The sequence below is a fragment of the Phocoena sinus genome, chromosome 14 (assembly GCF_008692025.1).
Source record: "Phocoena sinus isolate mPhoSin1 chromosome 14, mPhoSin1.pri, whole genome shotgun sequence".
NCBI classification, from domain to species: domain Eukaryota; kingdom Metazoa; phylum Chordata; class Mammalia; order Artiodactyla; family Phocoenidae; genus Phocoena; species Phocoena sinus.
This window is the reverse complement of record NC_045776.1, coordinates 5327164-5347377: the sequence shown is the minus strand read 5'-3', so window position 1 is coordinate 5347377 and position 20214 is coordinate 5327164. Positions and strand designations below refer to the sequence as shown.

Sequence of the window (20214 nt, the reverse complement as noted above, 5' to 3'; positions counted from 1 at the left end):
GCACTCTGTGTACTTGCCATGGCACTCACTATATTGGGTATAAGTATTCATGTCCTCAAATACACGATAAGTTCCTCAAGAGTAGATTCTGCATCTCAATCATTTTCATATCTCAGCATTTAGTGTACAGTCTGGACCAATTATGGGGCAATAATCTTTTACTTGTTGTTGAATGAATCTACGAAATAATGAATCAGAGGCTTAGATGTGATCTCAGGGAGTATCACGTCACATGGGAAGTAATGTTAACATTTTGACTTTATCATTAGGTAGCAAAATCCATAATGATAATGTGTCGAATGCTGGTCTCATGAGGAAACTGAAACGCTAAGACATTAAGGAAACTGCTGTTGCCACAAGTCACATAATGAGAAGGTTTCCAAGCCAAAACTTAGACAATCTAGCACTATGGCCCATATTTGACCATGTTTAATATATGTGTATATATATATATGTATACATATATATATGTACACATACATATAATATGGAACTATTAGAAAACCATGAAACTGAGAAAAATAGGTTTATGCAGAAATGAAAAACTGAAGACCCATACAGGTAGACTATAACAAAGATTTAGCACAATGCCAATATCCTCTGAAAGGAAATGATCATTCTCCTATACATTTCAAAGGAAATACCAAAATTAAACTCTTTTCAGTTAAATATGTATTGTAAATTATGGCCTCAAATTATTAATTTTCTCCCTGATGAGGAAAGATAGGTTACATTGAAAATAACTTGAAAACATGAGGAACTTTTCTAGAACATGGGTACCTCACAGGCATAAAAGAACACTCCATCCATAGACAATGAGAACACATACCAAATCACATCCTTAGAACCAATTTGCCTTAAGTTAACAAAAAGTTGGGCTTTATTGTGGATTACTTTATGATCTAAAACGGAGCATGTAAGTATTGTTAGAAGAAAAACCGATATCCAATGCAAGCTAGACGTGAAAAGTGTAGCCCGAAGACCATAAATACCAACACTGACATTTTGAACAGGAAACGGAACACCCTATTCATTCGTGTAATCACTACATTTCTCCTATATCAGGGGCTCAAAAATAGTTAAGATGGAAATGATATCTGAATTTTTTTCTAGAAAGTGTGGGAGCAGACCAAAAAAATGGGGCTGGCAGAGTCAGGAGGCATAATGTAGAACCTGGGGACTCAGCAGCCTGTGAATAGAAGGTGGTAAGCAGTAGGTAGAAGCTAGTGGGAGACACATGGCCTACGAGTTGTCAAGGAAAGAGGGATGTAGCCACTGCTCAGGGTGCCGAGAGGAGCTGAGAAGGGATGGGTGGCCACAGAAACACAAGAAGAGCCAAGAGGATAACGAGTGAAATGGACAGAATGGAAATGATACAAATGGTACAACAGTTGTCAACAAAAAATAAGCATGGTTTGTATTATTTTTAAATGATAATCTTCTTTTAATATAAAATTGAGACGTAAATATTATTTGAAAATGCTTATTAAAGGAAAGTAATTTACACATGAAAAATAGCTAAGAATAATTGTTTCACCAGTTAAACAATTATCTACGACAGCAGATCTCTGCAAGCCTGGTTCATTTTCATGCCCAGGGAAACCCTCTATTTCAGACTTTACCTACAATTCCCATACAACCCCCATCTCTGCTTTCCTAGTTCATCAGCACAGCCACTGACCATTCTACAAATTCTACTTTGTTTGCCTGCCAAATCCGCTAAAGGAAATACACTTTCCTTTCAGACTGCACCAGCAAGCGTAACAGAGTCTGGGAATGTTTTAAGGTAGTTCTGATCTCTGTACCTCATTTCTCTTTGAATCACTTAGAGAAATTCCTTGGGGCTTTGAAGTGCAAATTTCAGAAGAAAAGTTCCAAGGGAATAGAACCGCCTTCTGATTTGGGTTATGATCAATAGACAACAGAATATAAGTGACATATGTATGACTAATAGGTCCTTCCACTTAAAAGAGTCAAGTTTAGTTCTTTTGTGGCACTTGCCTTGCTGAATGTGAATAGTCCTACTATATTATAATCATTCTGTAATTCTTGTGGTAGTCTGGTTGAAGTGAGGTGTCTGAAATTAGTTGGAAAGGGAAAATGCCATAAGGATGTACTGAAGCAGAATTTCAAGCAAGTCAGCATAGCTGTGGAACGGTGGGAAGCTAGCCAAGTGAGCAAGCAGGAACAGACAGCATAGCTCTTTTGAAGCAAAGGCATCAGGCAGATATGCCATGAAGAGGCAGAGGTTTGAAGAGTGCCAGGTTCTACAAATAGCTATTATTGCCACAAACAAAAATACCAGCATCCCATGCACATCTTTGGAAAGAATCGCAAGTTGCTATTTTGTTGGGGTTTCTGCCATATTTATGCATAAAGATGGCATTTACATAAAATCAAAAGATAGATATATATATATATATATATATATAGAGAGAGAGAGAGAGAGAGAGAGAGAGAGAGAGAGAGATACATACATACATATAGAAATAGAGTATCAATTTATGTATAGGGAAGTCCAGCTGAGAGAATTGGATATTTTATATCTGGAACAAAACTACTTTAAAATTTTGAATTGATAGACTCAAATTGTTATACTCTCTGTCTCAATGGTGAATTCTTACATCATTTGTTTACTTTTTACATCACTTCTCATATCTTAACACATATTTTAAACATGACTTACTTGCTATACTAATTTCCTTTTGCTCCTACAAGAAATCATCACAAGTTTATCCAAACAACACAAATATATTATCTTACAGTTCTGGATGTCAAATCTGAAATGGGTCTCGCTGAGTTAAAATCAAGGTGTCCCGTTAAGTGTGGTTCCTTTTCTGGAGGCCCCGGGAGAGCATCCGCTCCTCACCTTTCCAGCTTCTAGAGGCTCTGCCCACATCCCTTGGCTCATGGGCCCTTCCATCTTCAAAGCCAACAATGGCCACATGAGTACTGGTCGCATTGCATCACTCCAACACTGACTTTTTTGGCCTCCCTCTTCCACACAGAAGGACTTTCGTGAGTACCTTGGGTCCTCCCAGATAATCCAAAATTGTTGTCTTAAAGTAAGTTGATTAGCATCCTTAACCCAACGTACTATCTTCAATTCCCATTGTCGTGTAGCCAAATATATTCACAGATTCCAGGGATTAGATCATAGACATTTTTTTTTGAAGGAGGAAGGGCATTAGTCTGTCTACTACACATGATTTTTCTCTTCTTATAGAAATTGAACTCATTATAGGGAGGATAATGTCTTGTACATACTGTGTTTTTACAGTATCAGCATAGTAAGTCAATAAATATTTGTTGAATACATGTAAGTGGCATATACAGCCTAGTGAAAATTAAGTTATTCTGTGAATTCACTTTAAGAATAGTTACATGAGCTATACTTAAATAGCTATAATGGCATACAAGCTATAAAATATAAAAAAACATTTTTGGTCAAGAAACTAACACTGTGGGTTGTTTTCCTGATAATTGTTTGATTTATTTTGCACAGAAATAAAATAATAAGCCTCAAACTATCAGAAAATTATTGTGAAAAAATGTTAAAAAAGGAAAACCTAGATTATAATATTTTCTTAGGCAAAATACATAGGATGTTATCATTTGAAAAACATACTTCTTGAATATGCAATAATAAGTTAAATGTTAAGAGTTTTCTAGGAGAAGATTTTACCAAAAAGCCTGATAACTACGGACACCTAGAAAAAACATGAGAATGCAAAATGGAGATAGAACATACGCATTATTTCTTCATTTTGTTTCTTGGCTCAAATGATACCATTTCTCTTTAGGACAATTTTAGTGAAGGGTGGACGCTGGTCCTTGGATGTTGGCACAACTGTGTGACTGGGTCCAGAGGTGATGTTCTGATTGCTCACTGCGTGATCAGGGCTAGTCCGTAAGACCCCCTTGTGGCAATTAGTAAATGGTACCCATTTCTGGATATGGGTCTGTTCCTGGGCATCTGAATATGAAAGGAATCAGCCCTTCTCTCTCCCTCAACCTAGTGTCCTGTATGACAGCTGTACGCAGCCGCCCTGGGGAGAGGGATGCTGTTGGTGACTGGAAGCAAGTGGCCACAGAAGAAGTCAAAGAGACACGTGTGTTAGGAAGCAGGAATAATTGTGGGAGATCGAGGAGAAAGCAATTAGTTTTTCCCTTGAGTACTCAGCAAGTAAGTCACAGGTTCCAAGTCATGAGAGCTTTCTACATACAACTGACCAGGTCAGTAACAGCAGATATTTGAGAACAGGAAATGAATCATACACTTCCAGCTCAGGAGGACTGAAAAGGCAGATTTTTATAACAGAGGTAGAGGGAGGGAAGACAAATCATTGTCTTTTTCATCACTGTGAATTAATAGGCATTTCAGGCAACATGGGAAAGGTGAATTTTAAAATTCATACACCAGTAATGGTGAAATATGGGTGATACAGTATTATCCCTTAATTAAATTTCTTAAGATAACTAAACTGAAAGTACTTGCAATATGTGATGTGATTAAAGTCATGATCTCTATCCTTTGTAGAAGGTGTATCAGCACAGTGGTTATATAACTGATAAACAAGCAGTAACTTAACTTCTGCACAGAGCTCGTGAACCTGGGCAACACATTTTCTCTAGATCATTGGTTCCTTTATCTTTAAAATAAAAAGGCTGAATGAGATGAACTTCAAGGTCTCTTTCAGATCAAAAGAAAATACACACCTACAATAGAAATATACCTGAGATTCCATGTGGTCCAGTCTCAAATGTACCATATTCAAAAACATGCAGTCCAACAATTAACCACTAAATAAATATAAACACACCTAAACACTTTGCTCCACCTTTCCAGGAAACAACAAGATAAGGAAGGCATTCTTTCCATACAGGAAACTTCTTTAAAAATCTTCCTTCTCCTTTGCCACTGCTTTCAATATTCTCTGTACAGATGGGAGCTAATCCTGGAAATTTTCTCTCCCACTCTCAACTTCTCTCCTGAACACCCACCTAGACCAAACAGCATTCTCTCCCTCCCTCCCTCCCTCTCTCTCTCTCTCTCTCTCTCTCTCTCTCTCTCTCTCTCTGTTCCTCAGCCCTCCCCTTAAGTCCTCTTTTCTACACATCAGATCAACCGAGTCACAGGCTGAGCAGAAGAGAGTAAGGATAGATGGATGAAATTGCTCTCACACGATACACGTTGATAATTTTGTCCCTACCGGGACTCTCAAGTTTTTAATTTCATTTCTTGAAAAATAAGCCTCAATGAGAAATGTGAATTTGTTTCATCCATTTTCCATTTGACAGCCGTTAGAATATTTTGGGTCTACAGTGTAAATACAATAGAAAGACAATACAATACTACCTGACCTAAATGTATTCAACCTTTTATTTCTATGTTAAAAATAAAGTAATCAGACAAAGTCCTTAACTTAACATTAACCTCTTTGACTTCTTTCATCTTTTAGTGCAAAATTCAAATTAAAGTTTAGTTGTTGAAAAACTGATATCAATAGACAGGTGAAATATTTCTTTTCTTTCTCACCGAAGCATATATCTGAAGTCTGATTTTCTAGACAAGAAAATTTAGGAATTTTCAACATGGTTAATACTCACACATGCATTCACATTTCAGACAGAAAGAAAAGCACTGCATTAGATAATTAAAGTAACATCGAGTCCATGACAATATTTTACCTACATAATATATTTCATTTAATATGCATGGAAATCTTTTTAAAACACTCCATTTAAATCACTGTACTGCAGTGTATCCTTTTCATTGCCTTTGAAGTCAATCAGCGTGGACTTTCTCAGGAGGCTAGCAGTTGGGCAGAACGTCCCTAAAACACCTCGGGCTGCTCAGATGAAAGGTGCAACAGAGTTAACAACTCCACTCACTCCCCAGCCAATACCTGACTCGACCTCACCTATTTGGTACTTTGAGGCATAATCCTTAAATTAAATTTCTCCAGTAGGGTGTGTGTAACCTTGTTTCATAAAACTAGTTCAGAAAAAATAACATCAAAAGAGGAAGATTCCAAAAACATCACATTCTAGGTCTGCAAAGCGGAGAAAATCTCTCCATTAGGAAGGAAAGCACAAGACTAACAAGAGATATTTGTTCCTACAGAGATTGAAAGGGTTACTTTCCCCCAGAGTAGAACATCCTGGATGTTCTTCTTTCTTCGTATCTAATAAAGTCCTTGATAATATGCCTCTGGACTGGGGATACAGCGAATACAGTTACATGTTTTCTCCTTAGTTCATATTTTCAATCAACAAAGATAACTGAGGCATGGGGGCAGCTGGATACGGGGAAGAGTTAATCTCTACTGAAAAGGCATTCTCAGTGTAAGTAAAAAAAAAAAAAAAAAGTAGATTGTGGAGAAATGGTATTCCCTCTTCTAAACTTCCATTCAAATTTAAAAATTCATTTAAAATACATTTTAAATTCTAATAGCAATTCATTTAAAAATTACCAACTATGGTATGTTCTCTTTTTTTGATTTATCTTAAATACTTTTATTTACATTAGTAGTAACAAAAACAATGTTGTATCCTTTTCAAAAATTTAAGCATTACTGATAATGCTGATAGACGTTCACCGTATCTCTCTCTCGGTCCCTTCAGTTCCTTCTCATCCACCCACATCATCTAAGGTAATCATCGTTATGAGTTTGGTGAATGTTATTTCAGTATTATTAAGGTAATTTCATTATAAAATATTTTCTCGTGATTCATTTTTCTATAACACATTTGGTTTAAATGTTTTTAAGAAAAACATTATTAAGATGAGAAAACAGTATCAGTTTAGTGCAATGAACACTTCTATATGTTTTCCTCGTTAAATTATCTGTGGGTTATCAAATTTTGCATCATGTAACTTTTAACATTTTCAGTGATTCTGACATTTCTCTTCACGGAAGTAGGAGAGTGTATGTTGAGGAGACCTCACAACACAACTGTGCTTGCACAGGAAGAAGAGAGGTTTTCCCAACGGGCATCACCTGGAGGCTCCCACCAGGGCTCTTGGGTTCCTTGGCCCTTTTTCGAACCTCACACTGTCCTTCATTTCTGCAGGCCCTGGGGGTTTGACAGGCTGACTTCTCTCTGACTGTTACTCAGTCTCACGATCCTTCTTGTGCATGCTAGACTATACTCCTAGGTGATTCATCGTTGCACTGTGGACCCAGGTAACGGCACAGTATCTACAGACAACCACATCCATAACATAAAGTCATCAAAATGTGCCCGAAGATGAAAACCCCTTTAAGTGTGTATCTGTGGCATCTTCTCTGGCTCTGCCTTCCTGCCCTCCAAGTCCACACATGATCTCCAGCTGGCTAGTTCTCAGCGACCACCAGTTCAGAAGTAGCTCCTAGGAACGCAGGAGCAAGGGATTAAAAGGCTATGTTTTAAAGTTGACTCAGAAAGGAAGTCAAAGATATTCAGATATTAAGAGATAGAAACAAGTTTTGAGATAAGAGTTGACACAAATTACTGTCCCAGTCAGGCATGGCCGAAGCTGAAGACTGGACAGGGGTACTGACCCATGGCAATTTGGGACCTAGAGCATCATTGGGAAAAATGGTCCGTGTTATCGAGATGAATCATCATGTACCTTCGCTGGATGCTAGTAAACATGCTTCAATATCTGGATTTCACACTCACTGTACAATGTTCTGATTCTAATCTGGATGCCCATGTATGGTCGCTTACAAGAAACACTGAGCTGTATGATTCTAAGAATTCTTACTAAAAACGCATATATGGGCTTCCCTGGTGGCGCAGTGGTTGAGAATCCGCCTGCCGATGCAGGGGACACAGGTTCGTGCCCCGGTCCGGGAAGATCCCACATGCCGCGGAGCGGCTGGGCCCGTGAGCCACGGCCGCTGAGCCTGCGCGTCCGGAACCTGTGCTCCGCAACGGGAGAGGCCACAACAGTGAGAGGCCCGCGTACCGCAAAAAAAAAAAAAAAAAAAGTATGTATGTTTATATGCGTGTACATATATGTACATGTATATATGTATATTCATATGTATGTATATATATATTTGTGTACATTCACATGTATGTATATTTAGCTTGGTTAATGTGATTCGTTCCTAAGAGTGGCTACACTCTCACTGTGCTGACATCAAGTTTCTGGGACTGTAAATTAAGATCCAGATCCCAGATTATGGTAAATTCTCAAAAATAATAAAGACCACCTAGCCTTCCTACTGCTATTTCTGCTCTATCATATTTTATGACTGCTATCAGAAATAACTATAACCCTCATGTGGAGACTTAGGCCCACTTAAACCTAATAAGGAAAAGTGACATCGTGTGGTATTAGTTTTTCATATCCATCCCAAAAAATCAGGGAAAGAGAAGTTGTAATTTTAAAAGTCTGGGACACTTGCTCTCCCAATAAACTACGCCAAGCCTCCTTTACTTTTTAAGAAAACGTGATCAAATTAATACAATAATAGCTATCAACAGTTGAGATCTCATAGGAAGTGAAGAAATCCATAAATATGCATTGGTCGATAATCAAACAATCTTCAAACAATCTTGTGAGTAATCAATATTATCCCTACTTTACAAATAAAAATATTGAAGCATAGAACATGAAGGATCACGTCCAGAGTTTACAGCAAGCAAGAAATAAGAAATCTAGAATTGGAAGCCCAACCTGCTTCCAAAACCAGTGTTCCTCACAGCTGTGCTGGAGTCCAGTTCTCGGGGTGACTGGGTGGGAAGATCTCTCCTCCAATGTGCATCCCACCCTGGGGCCCTCGAGATTTCAGCAATGCTTTATCACGTAAATGATTAAGTTGACTTGAGGAGCTCTCTCAGTTCCCACAGGTCACCGCTTGAAGCACACCACCAAGTAAAAATGAAGCCCAAACTAAACTAAAGCCCGCCTGACTCCTTATTCCCTAAATGCTGTCTAAATGATCACTAATCCCTACCCCCTTCCGTCTACATTAACTAAGTGGCTTCCTCAATATTGCCTCTTTATGGAATGAGCTGTAGATTACTGCGTCACTCAGGCAATGTCCTTGGGCCATAGCGTGTCAACTTGTGCAGTCATGGAAGTTTTACACAACTCCTTTTTATGGTCCTACTTTCCCCTCAGATGCCAAGTGTAGGTTTCCCGGCACACTTCACTCAAGCTTATCTGAGTGACAGCAGAAGCCTCAGTCTATCCTTAACTCATTCTTAATTACATGGAATCATCTCCTCACATTCCCCTCTGATTCAGATGTTCCTGGTAATAAAATCTTCTCCTTCTACAGATGAAGCAAGGTGGATCTAAAGAAACAAGGAGCAAAGAACAATGCTGGGGAACAAAGAAGCTTTGGAAAACCTAGGATATCAGATTGAACGCCACCATTTATGTATCTCAAGTAGAGCTAGAAACGTGGATAGAATTGCTTAAGTTGATACAGTATGTTAGTTGACCCTACATTTCTAATGAAACTACAGTTTTAGATCCTCACGTTGTTCCCATGATCACCAGTCTCAAGGTGAAAATATAACTTACAAAAGCCTAGATCATACCATGTGCCATTATTTTTAGATCCTAGTTATACTCAAAATTAGCAGTTAAGAAAATATATATATATATTTCCATTGAAAACTCTAGCACTAATAAAGTAATCTCAGTGTTTACACCTTTCTGGAACACATCGAATCGGTTTGATTGCCACATGTGAAATACCCATGACTTTTGTGACCAATCCAATATTATTAGCAAAGCGTAATGAAAACCACAATCTCTTAGAGATATTATAAAAATATTCCTAATGTTTAAGGCTAAGGCATATGGTAGGGTTAATATCTTACTTATTTTAATTATTATATTATTAAACCATAATATCACAATAAAAGTCATCATTAATCTTATATTAATTATTTCAAAAATGTTAGTGCTTGAACTGAGTATCATAGCCCTGCTCTGATGTTACCTCTGTAACATGGAATGGAAACTTGAACAAATTTTACATATATTCCAATTTAATTTATTGTCTTTTATAACCTGAGTAAAACAATATGTACAAACTTAAAAAAATGTAATTATAAATAAATAATGTCCTTTATATAAGTTGAGTCATTTTTCCATCAAAAAAAAGTGACTTCATCAAATCTCAAATTGCTTCAGCCTGATGTTCTTGCAGTTTAAAAATATAACCAATTTTTATTATATTAAATGATAACTCATCATAAAGTGAGCCAGTCAACATCACAGACCCTTCTGAATATCAACAGGTTAAAAGGAAAACTGACATAGAATAGATAATTATATAATAACAGCTAATGGGTACCAGACCTTGCAAATGGGTATTTGGCTGCTATGGGGCTCACTTTTCCTTTTACCACAACTCTTAGGAATTTGCATTTCTAAAAAGAGATTAGACTGACTGCTTTATACGAAGACCCATTTGCTTTAAAAATTATAATTTTCACACAAAAAAATTATAATTTTCAGAGCAAATGAATTTTTTATTTGAGTTCTCCAAAGATCATTTTGATGGATACATTTTACAATATTGCAATTGCCTTTTCAAGTTTATTAGGATTCAATGCATAATTAGTTTCTCTATTACAGACGGCCTCTCAAATTACACGTTTCAGCATAACGGAAGTCCAGCTAATTAACTGTGTTGCAGATGACCATGTAAGACCCCTGAGTCACTATGCTGTACCTCTAGTGTAGGCTAAATTTTAAAGAAAAATTATTTTCCTTTCAGAATTAATGAAATGAAAAGAGAAAGTATTGTAGGTTTGGTTTTAAATAGAACTGGGAAACTCTTTGGAAATTATAAAGTTGTCTTACAAAAGTTCTTATAGTATGAAGATAGAAAATCAAGGAAGGAAAAGATATAGAGAAAAAAACAAGCCCCCACTTACCAGGTGTGAAATTGTATCGAGCTGAAAATCCCATAGATTCCAGCTCTCCATCAGCAAAAAATTTAATCCATAGAAATCTTCCACTGGATTTTATTACAGGTGGATTTTGTTGTCCACAAAAACGTCCAATTATTGGAGAAAATCCAAAAGGTCCATCTCGAACTTCAATATGATCAAATTTGCACTCCCAAGAAGGTTCAATAGAGTACTTTTCATCAAAATAAAGTTCAATGCACTGTCTTGGGGCAGCTGAAAAAAAAAGAAAGATTATGTCTAGAAGGTCCTTTTCGTTTTGTTTTTTTGCGGTACGCGCGCCTCTCACTGTCGTGGCCTCTCCCGCTGCGGAGCACAGGCTCCTGACGCGCAGGCTCCGGACGCGCAGGCTCAGAGGCCATGGCTCAGGGGCCCAGCCCCTCTGCGGCATGTGGGATTTTCCCGGACCGGGGCACGAACCCGCGTCCCCTGCATCGGCAGGCGGACTCTCAACCACTGCACCACTAGGGAAGCCCTAGAAGGTTCTTTTTAAATCCGTAGTTTGGTTTCTCTGATTCTACTTCAGATTTTATCTGTATAACTCCTATCAAATTTTGACTGTGATATGCATAGAAACGCTAAGCAACTTTGTTATTCTTAGCATCCTAAGAGATAATACTTCCATAATAATGTCTAAGAGATGCTTCTTAAAACTGATGATGTTGCACAAAATATTATCTGATATAAAATGACCACTTCAATATCTCACACAGAATGAACAAATCACAGTAGTTTTGTGAAAACCTGCTGACTCAGGTTTAAAAAGTAGAGAGGCATCTCTCTGTCACTTTTCCCACATCTTCAGGAGAACCCAGTTTTAAGGTCAGAAACTTGAGAACTGTTCAGCATGGAGTTAAACCATTCAAATAGTCCCAATTAGATGTGTTGATTAGACTGAAGTGTGTGTGGAGGGATATTAAGAGTAATTTTCCTAGAACGCAAATATTATCATGTCATTCTCAGGTTTAAACTTATTCAGCAACTCTCTATCAGCTATAGGAAAATGATCAATTCACTTGACATATAGGTTTCTTAGAAGTATCCAACAACTCACCCTGCCAGGGTCTTTTCACCTCACATACAGCCCAAGTTCAGGCCACTCCAGGCATATCATGTTTTCTAAGACAGCATGCTCTTTTAGGCTTTCGTGTGTTTTCCCACTTTCTTGAGTACATATACACCTCCAATCCAACTCCTGTTTATGTGGGAAAATCTTGCTTAAAAAAAAAAATCTCCTCTCTACATCTACTTACTAAAGACAAAACCCATATCTATTCACCACCTTTTTTCAGCATTTGTGCACAATACTTGTCATTGAGAATTTCTCCCAAAAAAAACTTTGTTGGGTGAATTATAAATGAATTTATCTTCATAAATGTGTTTACAGCTCTTTAAATAACCATGGAAGAGCCTGATAGGGTGAGCAGCTCCATAAACCTCCACATGGATGCATTTGCTAGTGCCCTTCCATTCTTCCCTTGTCATGGTCAAAACTGTTCAAGGTTCTGGCATTCCAGGCTGATACTCAGCCAGAGTACCCCCAGAATAGCCATTACAGTTGTTGAAATATCCACACGTTTATCCTAGTTAGTAAACTGCTGTCTTGAGCCCTTCGGTTGCTTTCTAGCCACTTGATCCTCTTTAAAGACCAATCACCTCCAGAAACTTGAAAGTTAAGTCCTGCCATGGCAGGGCCTGTTTCCCACGTAGTCTGCAATCATTCGGAATGACTACTGTCCCCCCCACACCAGTTCTTAAATATATATTGAATATCACCCTTGAATGGCTTTGAAACTAAAGCCTTGCATGCATGGGCATCAAAATGTATATAGAGTTGAGATACATGATTACTTGAAAATTAGAGACTTACCAAAACAATACGATCCTGATATTCTCTGGCTTTTCCTTCACAGTCCGTGTTGACTTTCTCCTTACTCTGCCCTCCCTTACATGTCATTTTCCAGAAATCTATTCTATGTCTTCTTTCCTCTCTTTCTAGACCAGGGCTCTGGATGCCACTAGCATCCCAATGGAAAGAGATTATAATATGATAATGTCTGCAGCTCCACCTAAGCCCAATTAAATCAGAATTCCTGGAGGCAGACCCAAGCATCTGGATTTTCCAAAAGAGTTAAAGTGCTCCAAATACACTTTGGGTAATTTTATTCACACTCGCAGCCTCAACAGCAAGCACTATATTTATCACCTATAAATATATATTTTTATCCCAGAGCTATCCACTGAACCGAAGACCACACATCCGATCTCTTCATGAGACACCTCCATAAACACCAAATGGAACACATTATTTTTCCTTTAACCCCCCTTTCTCCACCTCTATTCCTTATCTGACTTGGCAATTCCATGTAACGCATCACCAAGCCAAAACTTTAGAATAGTCCTGAGATTGCCTATTCTCTCATCCCTACATCTGGTCACGCTAGACTCGGTTTCCCAAATACCTCTCATTTGTTCCCTTGACTCCACCGTCAATGTCACTTCTGTAGTTCAGGCTTCTCCTACGGTTTACTCCGCCTTTCACGATAGTTTCAGCTTATGTTCTCTTCTTCTAGTTTCTTCATCGAAATCTCACCTTATTCTTTTTCTCGAGTTATTTCAATGGCACTCGCTTGTCTATAACATAAAGTCCAAACTTGCCTGGGTGGAAGATGGATGCCAAGTTCTCCTTTATCTGAGGCCACCTCCCATTCAGACTCCTTACTTGCTGCTCTCCTCATCCTCTGCAGACACCCTACGATACTACACGTGTGTAACCAACCTCACCGTGGCTCTGAACCTCTGCACGTGCTATTCTACACAGAGGACAATTACCTCCTGAATGTTCTTTAGAACTGAGTGTAAGCATCTCTTCCTCCTTATAGACTTCTTGTCTTTCTCTCTATTCCAAAACTGCTCATCTCGGGGCCTCTTGAGATTGTTTACTGAAAAAAGCACAGTCCCCAGGCCACATCGTAAGTTCCATAAGGCAAGTACCATGTCTATTTTGTTCAATACTCTCTAAACAAGAGCGGTTCAGCAAATATTTGTTAAATGAATGTATGAATGGAAAAAAGACAAGTATGAAGTGTTTCAAGATGGGTATAGAAGTATGATTAACAGTGACAGGAGGTGATTTTCTTCCGAATTACAAGAGAATTAGTTGATGTTATTCTTTTTAATAATTTGTAGTTTAGAAATACTGTTGCTTCAAAACACAGATTATGTTATACGAAGTTAAGCAAGACATTTAACCCTTCTGTGCCTCAGTTTCCTTATATGTACAGTAGGGACAACAAAAATACCAAATTTCTATGATTAAGTATCTATGTATATATATATATATATGTATATGTACACAAGTCGTCCCTAGGTCCCTGCAGGCAGCAGGGGAGAGGGGAGGCGGATGGTTCCAGGACCCTCCTTGGACACCAAAATCCAAGGATGTTCAAGTCTCAAGTCCCTTACTCGGCCCTCTGTATTTGTATCTGTAGGTTTTCACACCCTCAGAGTCAATCAGCCAAGAATCTTAAACTAGTACTACACGATACAATTATACAGTATATGTATTACTACGTGTAACAGATATGTAATATTAACTTGATTGGAAGAGCAGCTAATTTTAACCCAGAATTTCCACATTTCAGTCTCCTTTTCTATCTATCATAAGAGGAAGAAAAACCGCCAGAGCTCAGTTTCTCAACTTTATGCTTTTATTATCAGAGCTTATTTCTCTCTCTTCTTCTTGTAATATGGTGTATCTTTGCTAAAAGTTCAACTTGAAGCATGACAAGAAGAGAGGAAAGATCTTGGTCCAGAAATTACAAAAAAAATCATTTCTAAATGAAATTCTTGAAATCAGTTAACCAGAACATCTTTTAATTTGAAAGATCTATCAAATTAACATGTTCCTTGCTTATAAGTAAACAGTGAGCATAAATACTGTCTTTGTTAAGGTAACTCTGCGTGTGTGTGTGTGTGTGTGTGTGTGTGTGTGCTGGGGGAACACAGGGGTTGGGGAGGTTGAAAGTTTTGGGCTATTAAGTACTAACACATAATATTGAAAACTTCTATCACTAGATGAAATGTTCATGTATCGGTATCATCCTTAATAGAGACGTGTCTACAAGGGTAATGGAAATGGAAAATGTTCAAAGAGAACTGAATCCCTTTTTCAGCACTTTTTATCCTTCAAGCTGGGGAAAAAATGATGAAAAGAAGCATCATCATTTGGAATCCTGACTTTGGCATGAAAGTACGAAAATATCACTTGTGAGCACAAACTAAGGCAACTGCTATTCAGATTGACATTTGGAAAATATGACCATAGATGTACTTCCGACGAGAATATGTTTTTCGTGCTTCATATTATTTAAGAGAAAAATAACAAATGTATGGGTTATTCTACTAATTATTAAGCCAAAAAAATACTAGTTGCCAAAAATGTTACACATTAGGTACTATTATGCCAACCATGCATCCATTCCATTAATGCAGAATTCCAAATCAATTACATGAACTGCTGTTGATTTCTTTTTATTTCCCAGAATGCACCTGTTTATAAACCATTACTAATAATTTCAATAATTAGCTGGACCCCAGATTTTACAGCTATTTGATTCACTCAGAGATATTTATGTGTATGGTCTCCAAAACCAATTTTTTTAATGTCTATATGCATATTGTCCATCCAAAGCTTAGAGGTGGCCAGATTTGGCTGACTGTTTTCTCCAGCTCTGGCACTGGCTTCCTCACCTTCTATGATGTAGATGCACTCCCGGTCAGGGGGGTACTTGCTGGGATAGTTCGGAGAGGTGAAGGCACCTCCGTCTGCGTGTTTTGTCCAACTTCCACACTGCACAGACTTCGTTTCTGAGGTGCTTTGCTTTTCTGGAAAAAAAAATTGTTTTTTAAAGCCACTATCCAATTTTTTATAAAACTAAAAATAGAGAGGACATTCTTACAATATCCATTAGTAAATTAACTTCTAAATGGTGTCGTAGTCAAAACCAATCAATTATACACACTATAAAATGCTCAGATAGTCTGGAATATTAAAAATGTGGGGAAAATAGGAAAATGCAAGTGACTGGAGGTCTTCCACTTGCATTTTTCCAAAGAAACACACCTGTTCCTTGCTTGGTTGCCCCAGACAAATGGAGGATGATTAAACTTGCTACAACTGAAACAAAAAAAGAAAAATTAGAAAGCTTAATGTACACCGAAATGATCAAATTCTATAACAACATAACAATTTAAAGATAAAATGATATCAAAGAAGATTACTTTACCACTTTTAACTGTTCCAAGTAGACTCAGAACTTGCAAAAACTGATAAAATGTACAAATTTGTACAGATAAATTGTACAAATCAGGACAACTTAGGAATCTCCTCAGGAACTAATGCCAGTTAGGAATGGCTGAGACCCAAACTCCTAAGGCAAATGCAGACTTCAAGACTAAAGAGTTAATATTGTCACCTACTAATGTCCCATTACAGCAGGATTTCAGGAGTATGTCTGAGCTGCTCTTTGTGAATGACCTTGCTAGTATCTCTAAAGGAAGAAAGAGGGACAGCAGGTAAAAGGGTGAAAAGGAAAAGTTGTATTTTCATCAACCATGTTATTGTGTTTTAGAAAATAAATACTTAGGCAAAATCCTATGGCAGGTCGGGGGAGGGGAACAGAAGAAAAACAGACTAATGTGGATTGATGGTATTAAGCAGCATAATTAAAAATATTTCTTATAAAATGATGAACTACCAAGTAACCCCAGTTCTCAGCATTTTCTAAGCTCTGAAATTAATCTCTTCTAGCCTTAACTTTGATTTAATATTTAGTATTATCCAGAAATATTTTATAATTTTGAGAAAGGTTATTTCTATAAGCATTTTATTGAGTCAGTTTTTCCAGTATCAGAAAGAGCCTCTGATCTGTAACTTAACAGTAAATCTACGAAGACCACTGAAACTTGCCCTTCTGTTTTACTTCCATATCCTTGAGTTACTTAATATTTTTGCAAAGCCTAAAACTGAGAAAAGCATGAAAGTCACCTAGTCTTCATAATTTCTGATTTTTCATTCTCTGTTTCTGTTTTTATTATTGACTTTGTTGCTCGATTACCTAAAAGCCCTAAGTTCCATTAGGTGTACAATCACATGTCCACTTAAAAACGCATTTGGAAAAGGGAAGGTATAATTCATAATGCTTTCCTTAACTAAAGCTCACTACAGGATCTTACAAATTTATGCTTAAAGATTATTCCAGGAAAAGTCTGTGGGCCTTGTTATTAGTATTTGAGAAATGATGTCAATTATTGTACTTTGTATTCTAGCCTGGCTCTCTGCTTTTAAATGAAAATATCAGTCGTTGCTATTGTCTGTGCTCAGGTAGGAAAACAAAAGTCTTACTTTAACGTGCCGTGTTTCTACACCTACACACACGCACGCGCACACACCCGGGTGTACAGCCATCAGTATCAAGCTGGAGTTTGGGTGTTTTCACTCAGCTTTTCCCGTTCTGCGGGCATCACGTTGTGGAGCGTGTGCTGTGATTAACACAGCGGCAAAGCCGGTCCTTTGCGTGGCATAGCCACCCTAATCCTTGCTTTATAAAACTGTGAGATTTCCACCATATATTTTCTTACACTGCCGTTTACTCGATGACTTCTGACACTATTTTCCTCCAATTCCCCCCCCCCGCCCCAATTGCACGCGCACCACACACTCGTGAAGCAACACTAGAGGGCTATCTACTCTCCGGAAGAGTTGAGCTTGGCCCTCGCCCTCCCCTCGGGGGCTGCGTTCAGGTGAACCACAAACTACCCACGGGAGTGGGCAGGCGGGCCGGCCGAGCTCAGAAGCCCCCGAGAGGAACTATCAGGCCAGCTCTCTCCCTCTTTCCACAGGCCACCTCGCTCTTGCGCACGTGCCCACCCCCGAACTACTCGCCATGCTCTGCCCCGGGATGTTCCTGCCCACGGAAAGGCTGTTTTCCGCGGCAGATTCTGCGATCCAGTGACCACCGCCTTGCGCAGCCCGCACGCCGGTTCTATGATGCTGCGATACAGAAAGTTTACATCTGCCCCAGACTCGCGGGGCCTGCGCGGTCCGGCGGGAGCGCGGCGGTGGCCAGGCTTTCCCTGCGCGTTCGGCCACGAGGGAGGGCAGGCGGGGAGGACGGCACCCGGAGAGCCCCGGCGCGGCGGGAAAGGTACTCACTGTGAAACAAACTGCGTCCATAGATCATGTCTGTTCGTTACACCCGAGGCTCCGATCTCCACTAATTCCATTTAGAGACAGGGAGACTTCCAGTGGTCGGGGAGAGGTCGGAGTCGAGAGGTGTTTTGGATATGCAAACCAAGAGCAAATGAAGGGGGGTTGGGGTGGGGGGAAGTGAGAGAGGAAAGAAGGAGATCGGAGCCCACACGGCAGCAAGATCCGGACCCGTGCGTCCTCCGCCCCGGGCTCGCGCTCGCCCTCTCAGCGCCGCGAGGCCAGCAGCATCCTCGCCGTGACGCGCGCCTCACACCCGGGCGCCGGGCGCCACCATCAGCGCCGCCGGCGGCAGCACCCTCCTCCTTTGCATCACCGCCGCCGCCGCAGCCGTCAGGAGGGCGCGCGGGCAGTCGGCGCGCGGGCGAGCCCTGGGGTGTCCCGAGCCGGGGCCGGGCGGCGGGCGCGGCGAGAGGAGCGGGGCCCAGTCCGGACCGACGGCAGCCACGGAGCGGACGGCTGCGGCTGGGGCTCGCTCAGTCCCCAGTTTCATACACCACGAGCAGCAGGTCGGAGCAGCCTCCGAGGGAGGATGTCCAGCAGCCCTCCTCTCTCCAGCCCTTGGGGATCTTCCGCTGAGGCATTGAAGACCGGAGGAAGGGGTCGGTCATCGGCTCGCCGGGCTGCGCGCCACCTCTGCGATCTCGCGGAAAGAGGAGCGGGGGGTGGGCGTCTGGGAGGAGGGCCGGAGGGTGGTGGAGGGGAACCGAGGTGGCAAAGGGGGGCGGGGACGGGAGGGCGGTGGGGGTGGGGGGAGAGGGAAAATGACAGTTACCAGGTGGGCGCCTGAGTCATCGCCTGGGGCTGCGCGGCCCTCCGGGAAGCCCGGGGCCGGCGTGAAATCGGGCCGCTCCGCGCGGCCGGCGCCCCCGGGGCTGGTGCGCAGCGGAATGGGGCGGCGACGGCGGCAGCAGCAAGGACAGCACACCAGCTCCGATCCCGGCGGGGGGGAGGGGAGGGGGACGGGGGGAGGACCAGGCTGGGATCCGTCACTCGGCCAGCCTGGGCAGAGGGGGCCAGAAGCGCGCCGGCAAATCCCGAGCTGCATCCTCGTGCGGGATAAAAGGCGTGCAAGGGGGAGGGGCCGCCATGTGCAAATCCCTTTCGGGGTTCAAATTTTCACTTTTTAACGATTAGAATTTCCGGTAGATCTGTCCCCCACCCCTCATATTCCATCTGTCTAGAAGAAACGGGTTCTGTCTCCCTTCGGGGGTGAAAGCTTTGCCATTTACTCCGGTCTCGGGCTGGGAGACGAGGCAGGGGCGCGCCGGAGGCAAAGGCAGCATTAGAAGTTTCGCGTTTTATCACCCGGCCTGATGCGGAGGTCGCCCGCAACAAACTGCTCCTGCAAAGACATGGGCTTCTAGCAATTTTCCTTCACCCTCCCCAAGATATTTAAAACCCCCAAGGCAAACACAGATCGCCTCCTACCCCACCCCTTCATGGACAGACGCGCGCGCGCGCAGCGCGTTCAACTCGGAGAGAAATTGGAAATTTAAAAAAAAGAAAGGAAGGAAGAAAGAAAAAAGAGTTGCTAGGTAAACAGCTCCGAAAAAAACCCGTTTGTAAAATGCAAATAAATGAATATGAAGCACAGTAAACCCGGGGCGGCCCGAGGAGGGCTGGAGCGCGCGGAGCGTGGAGTCCCTCCTGGGCGCTGCAGCGCCACCTCCTACCCTCCCGGCTGCGTCCCGCCCTCCAGCCGCTACAGACTCCGCCCGCGCCCACCGGCCGCTAGCCGCACCTCCGGGTCAAGCAGAGGCCGGCGACCCCTGGCCCCCGCCTCGGCGGCGCGGGACCCCGAGGGCGCTCAGCCGCAGCCCCCGCGCCTCCTACTCCGCACACCGGACTGGGACTCCTGTTGGGGATGATGGCGGTGAGGAGGTGGGCGTAGGGTGAATTAAAGGAGGTAGAAAGCGGAGAGGCGCTTTGCTGCGAAGACTAGGGTCACCTCAAAAGGCAGGAGAGAGAGGCAAGGGCCGGGAGAGTGGCCCGGAGACTGGTGGCTGCCGGGC

At 41.3% G+C, this 20214-nt stretch overlaps 1 protein-coding gene across 1 annotated transcript in view; it reads right to left on the bottom strand.

The window, feature by feature from the left end:
* Nucleotides 1-18173, bottom strand: part of NETO1 (neuropilin and tolloid like 1) — an 89108-nt gene extending 70935 nt beyond the window's left edge. Inside the window, 4 exon segments of the mRNA XM_032602870.1 lie at nucleotides 10897-11145; nucleotides 15682-15816; nucleotides 16055-16108; nucleotides 18146-18173. Of these exon segments, the coding sequence (XP_032458761.1) occupies nucleotides 10897-11145; nucleotides 15682-15816; nucleotides 16055-16108; nucleotides 18146-18173 (466 nt within the window).
* Between the last annotated feature and the right edge of the window lie 2041 nt (nucleotides 18174-20214).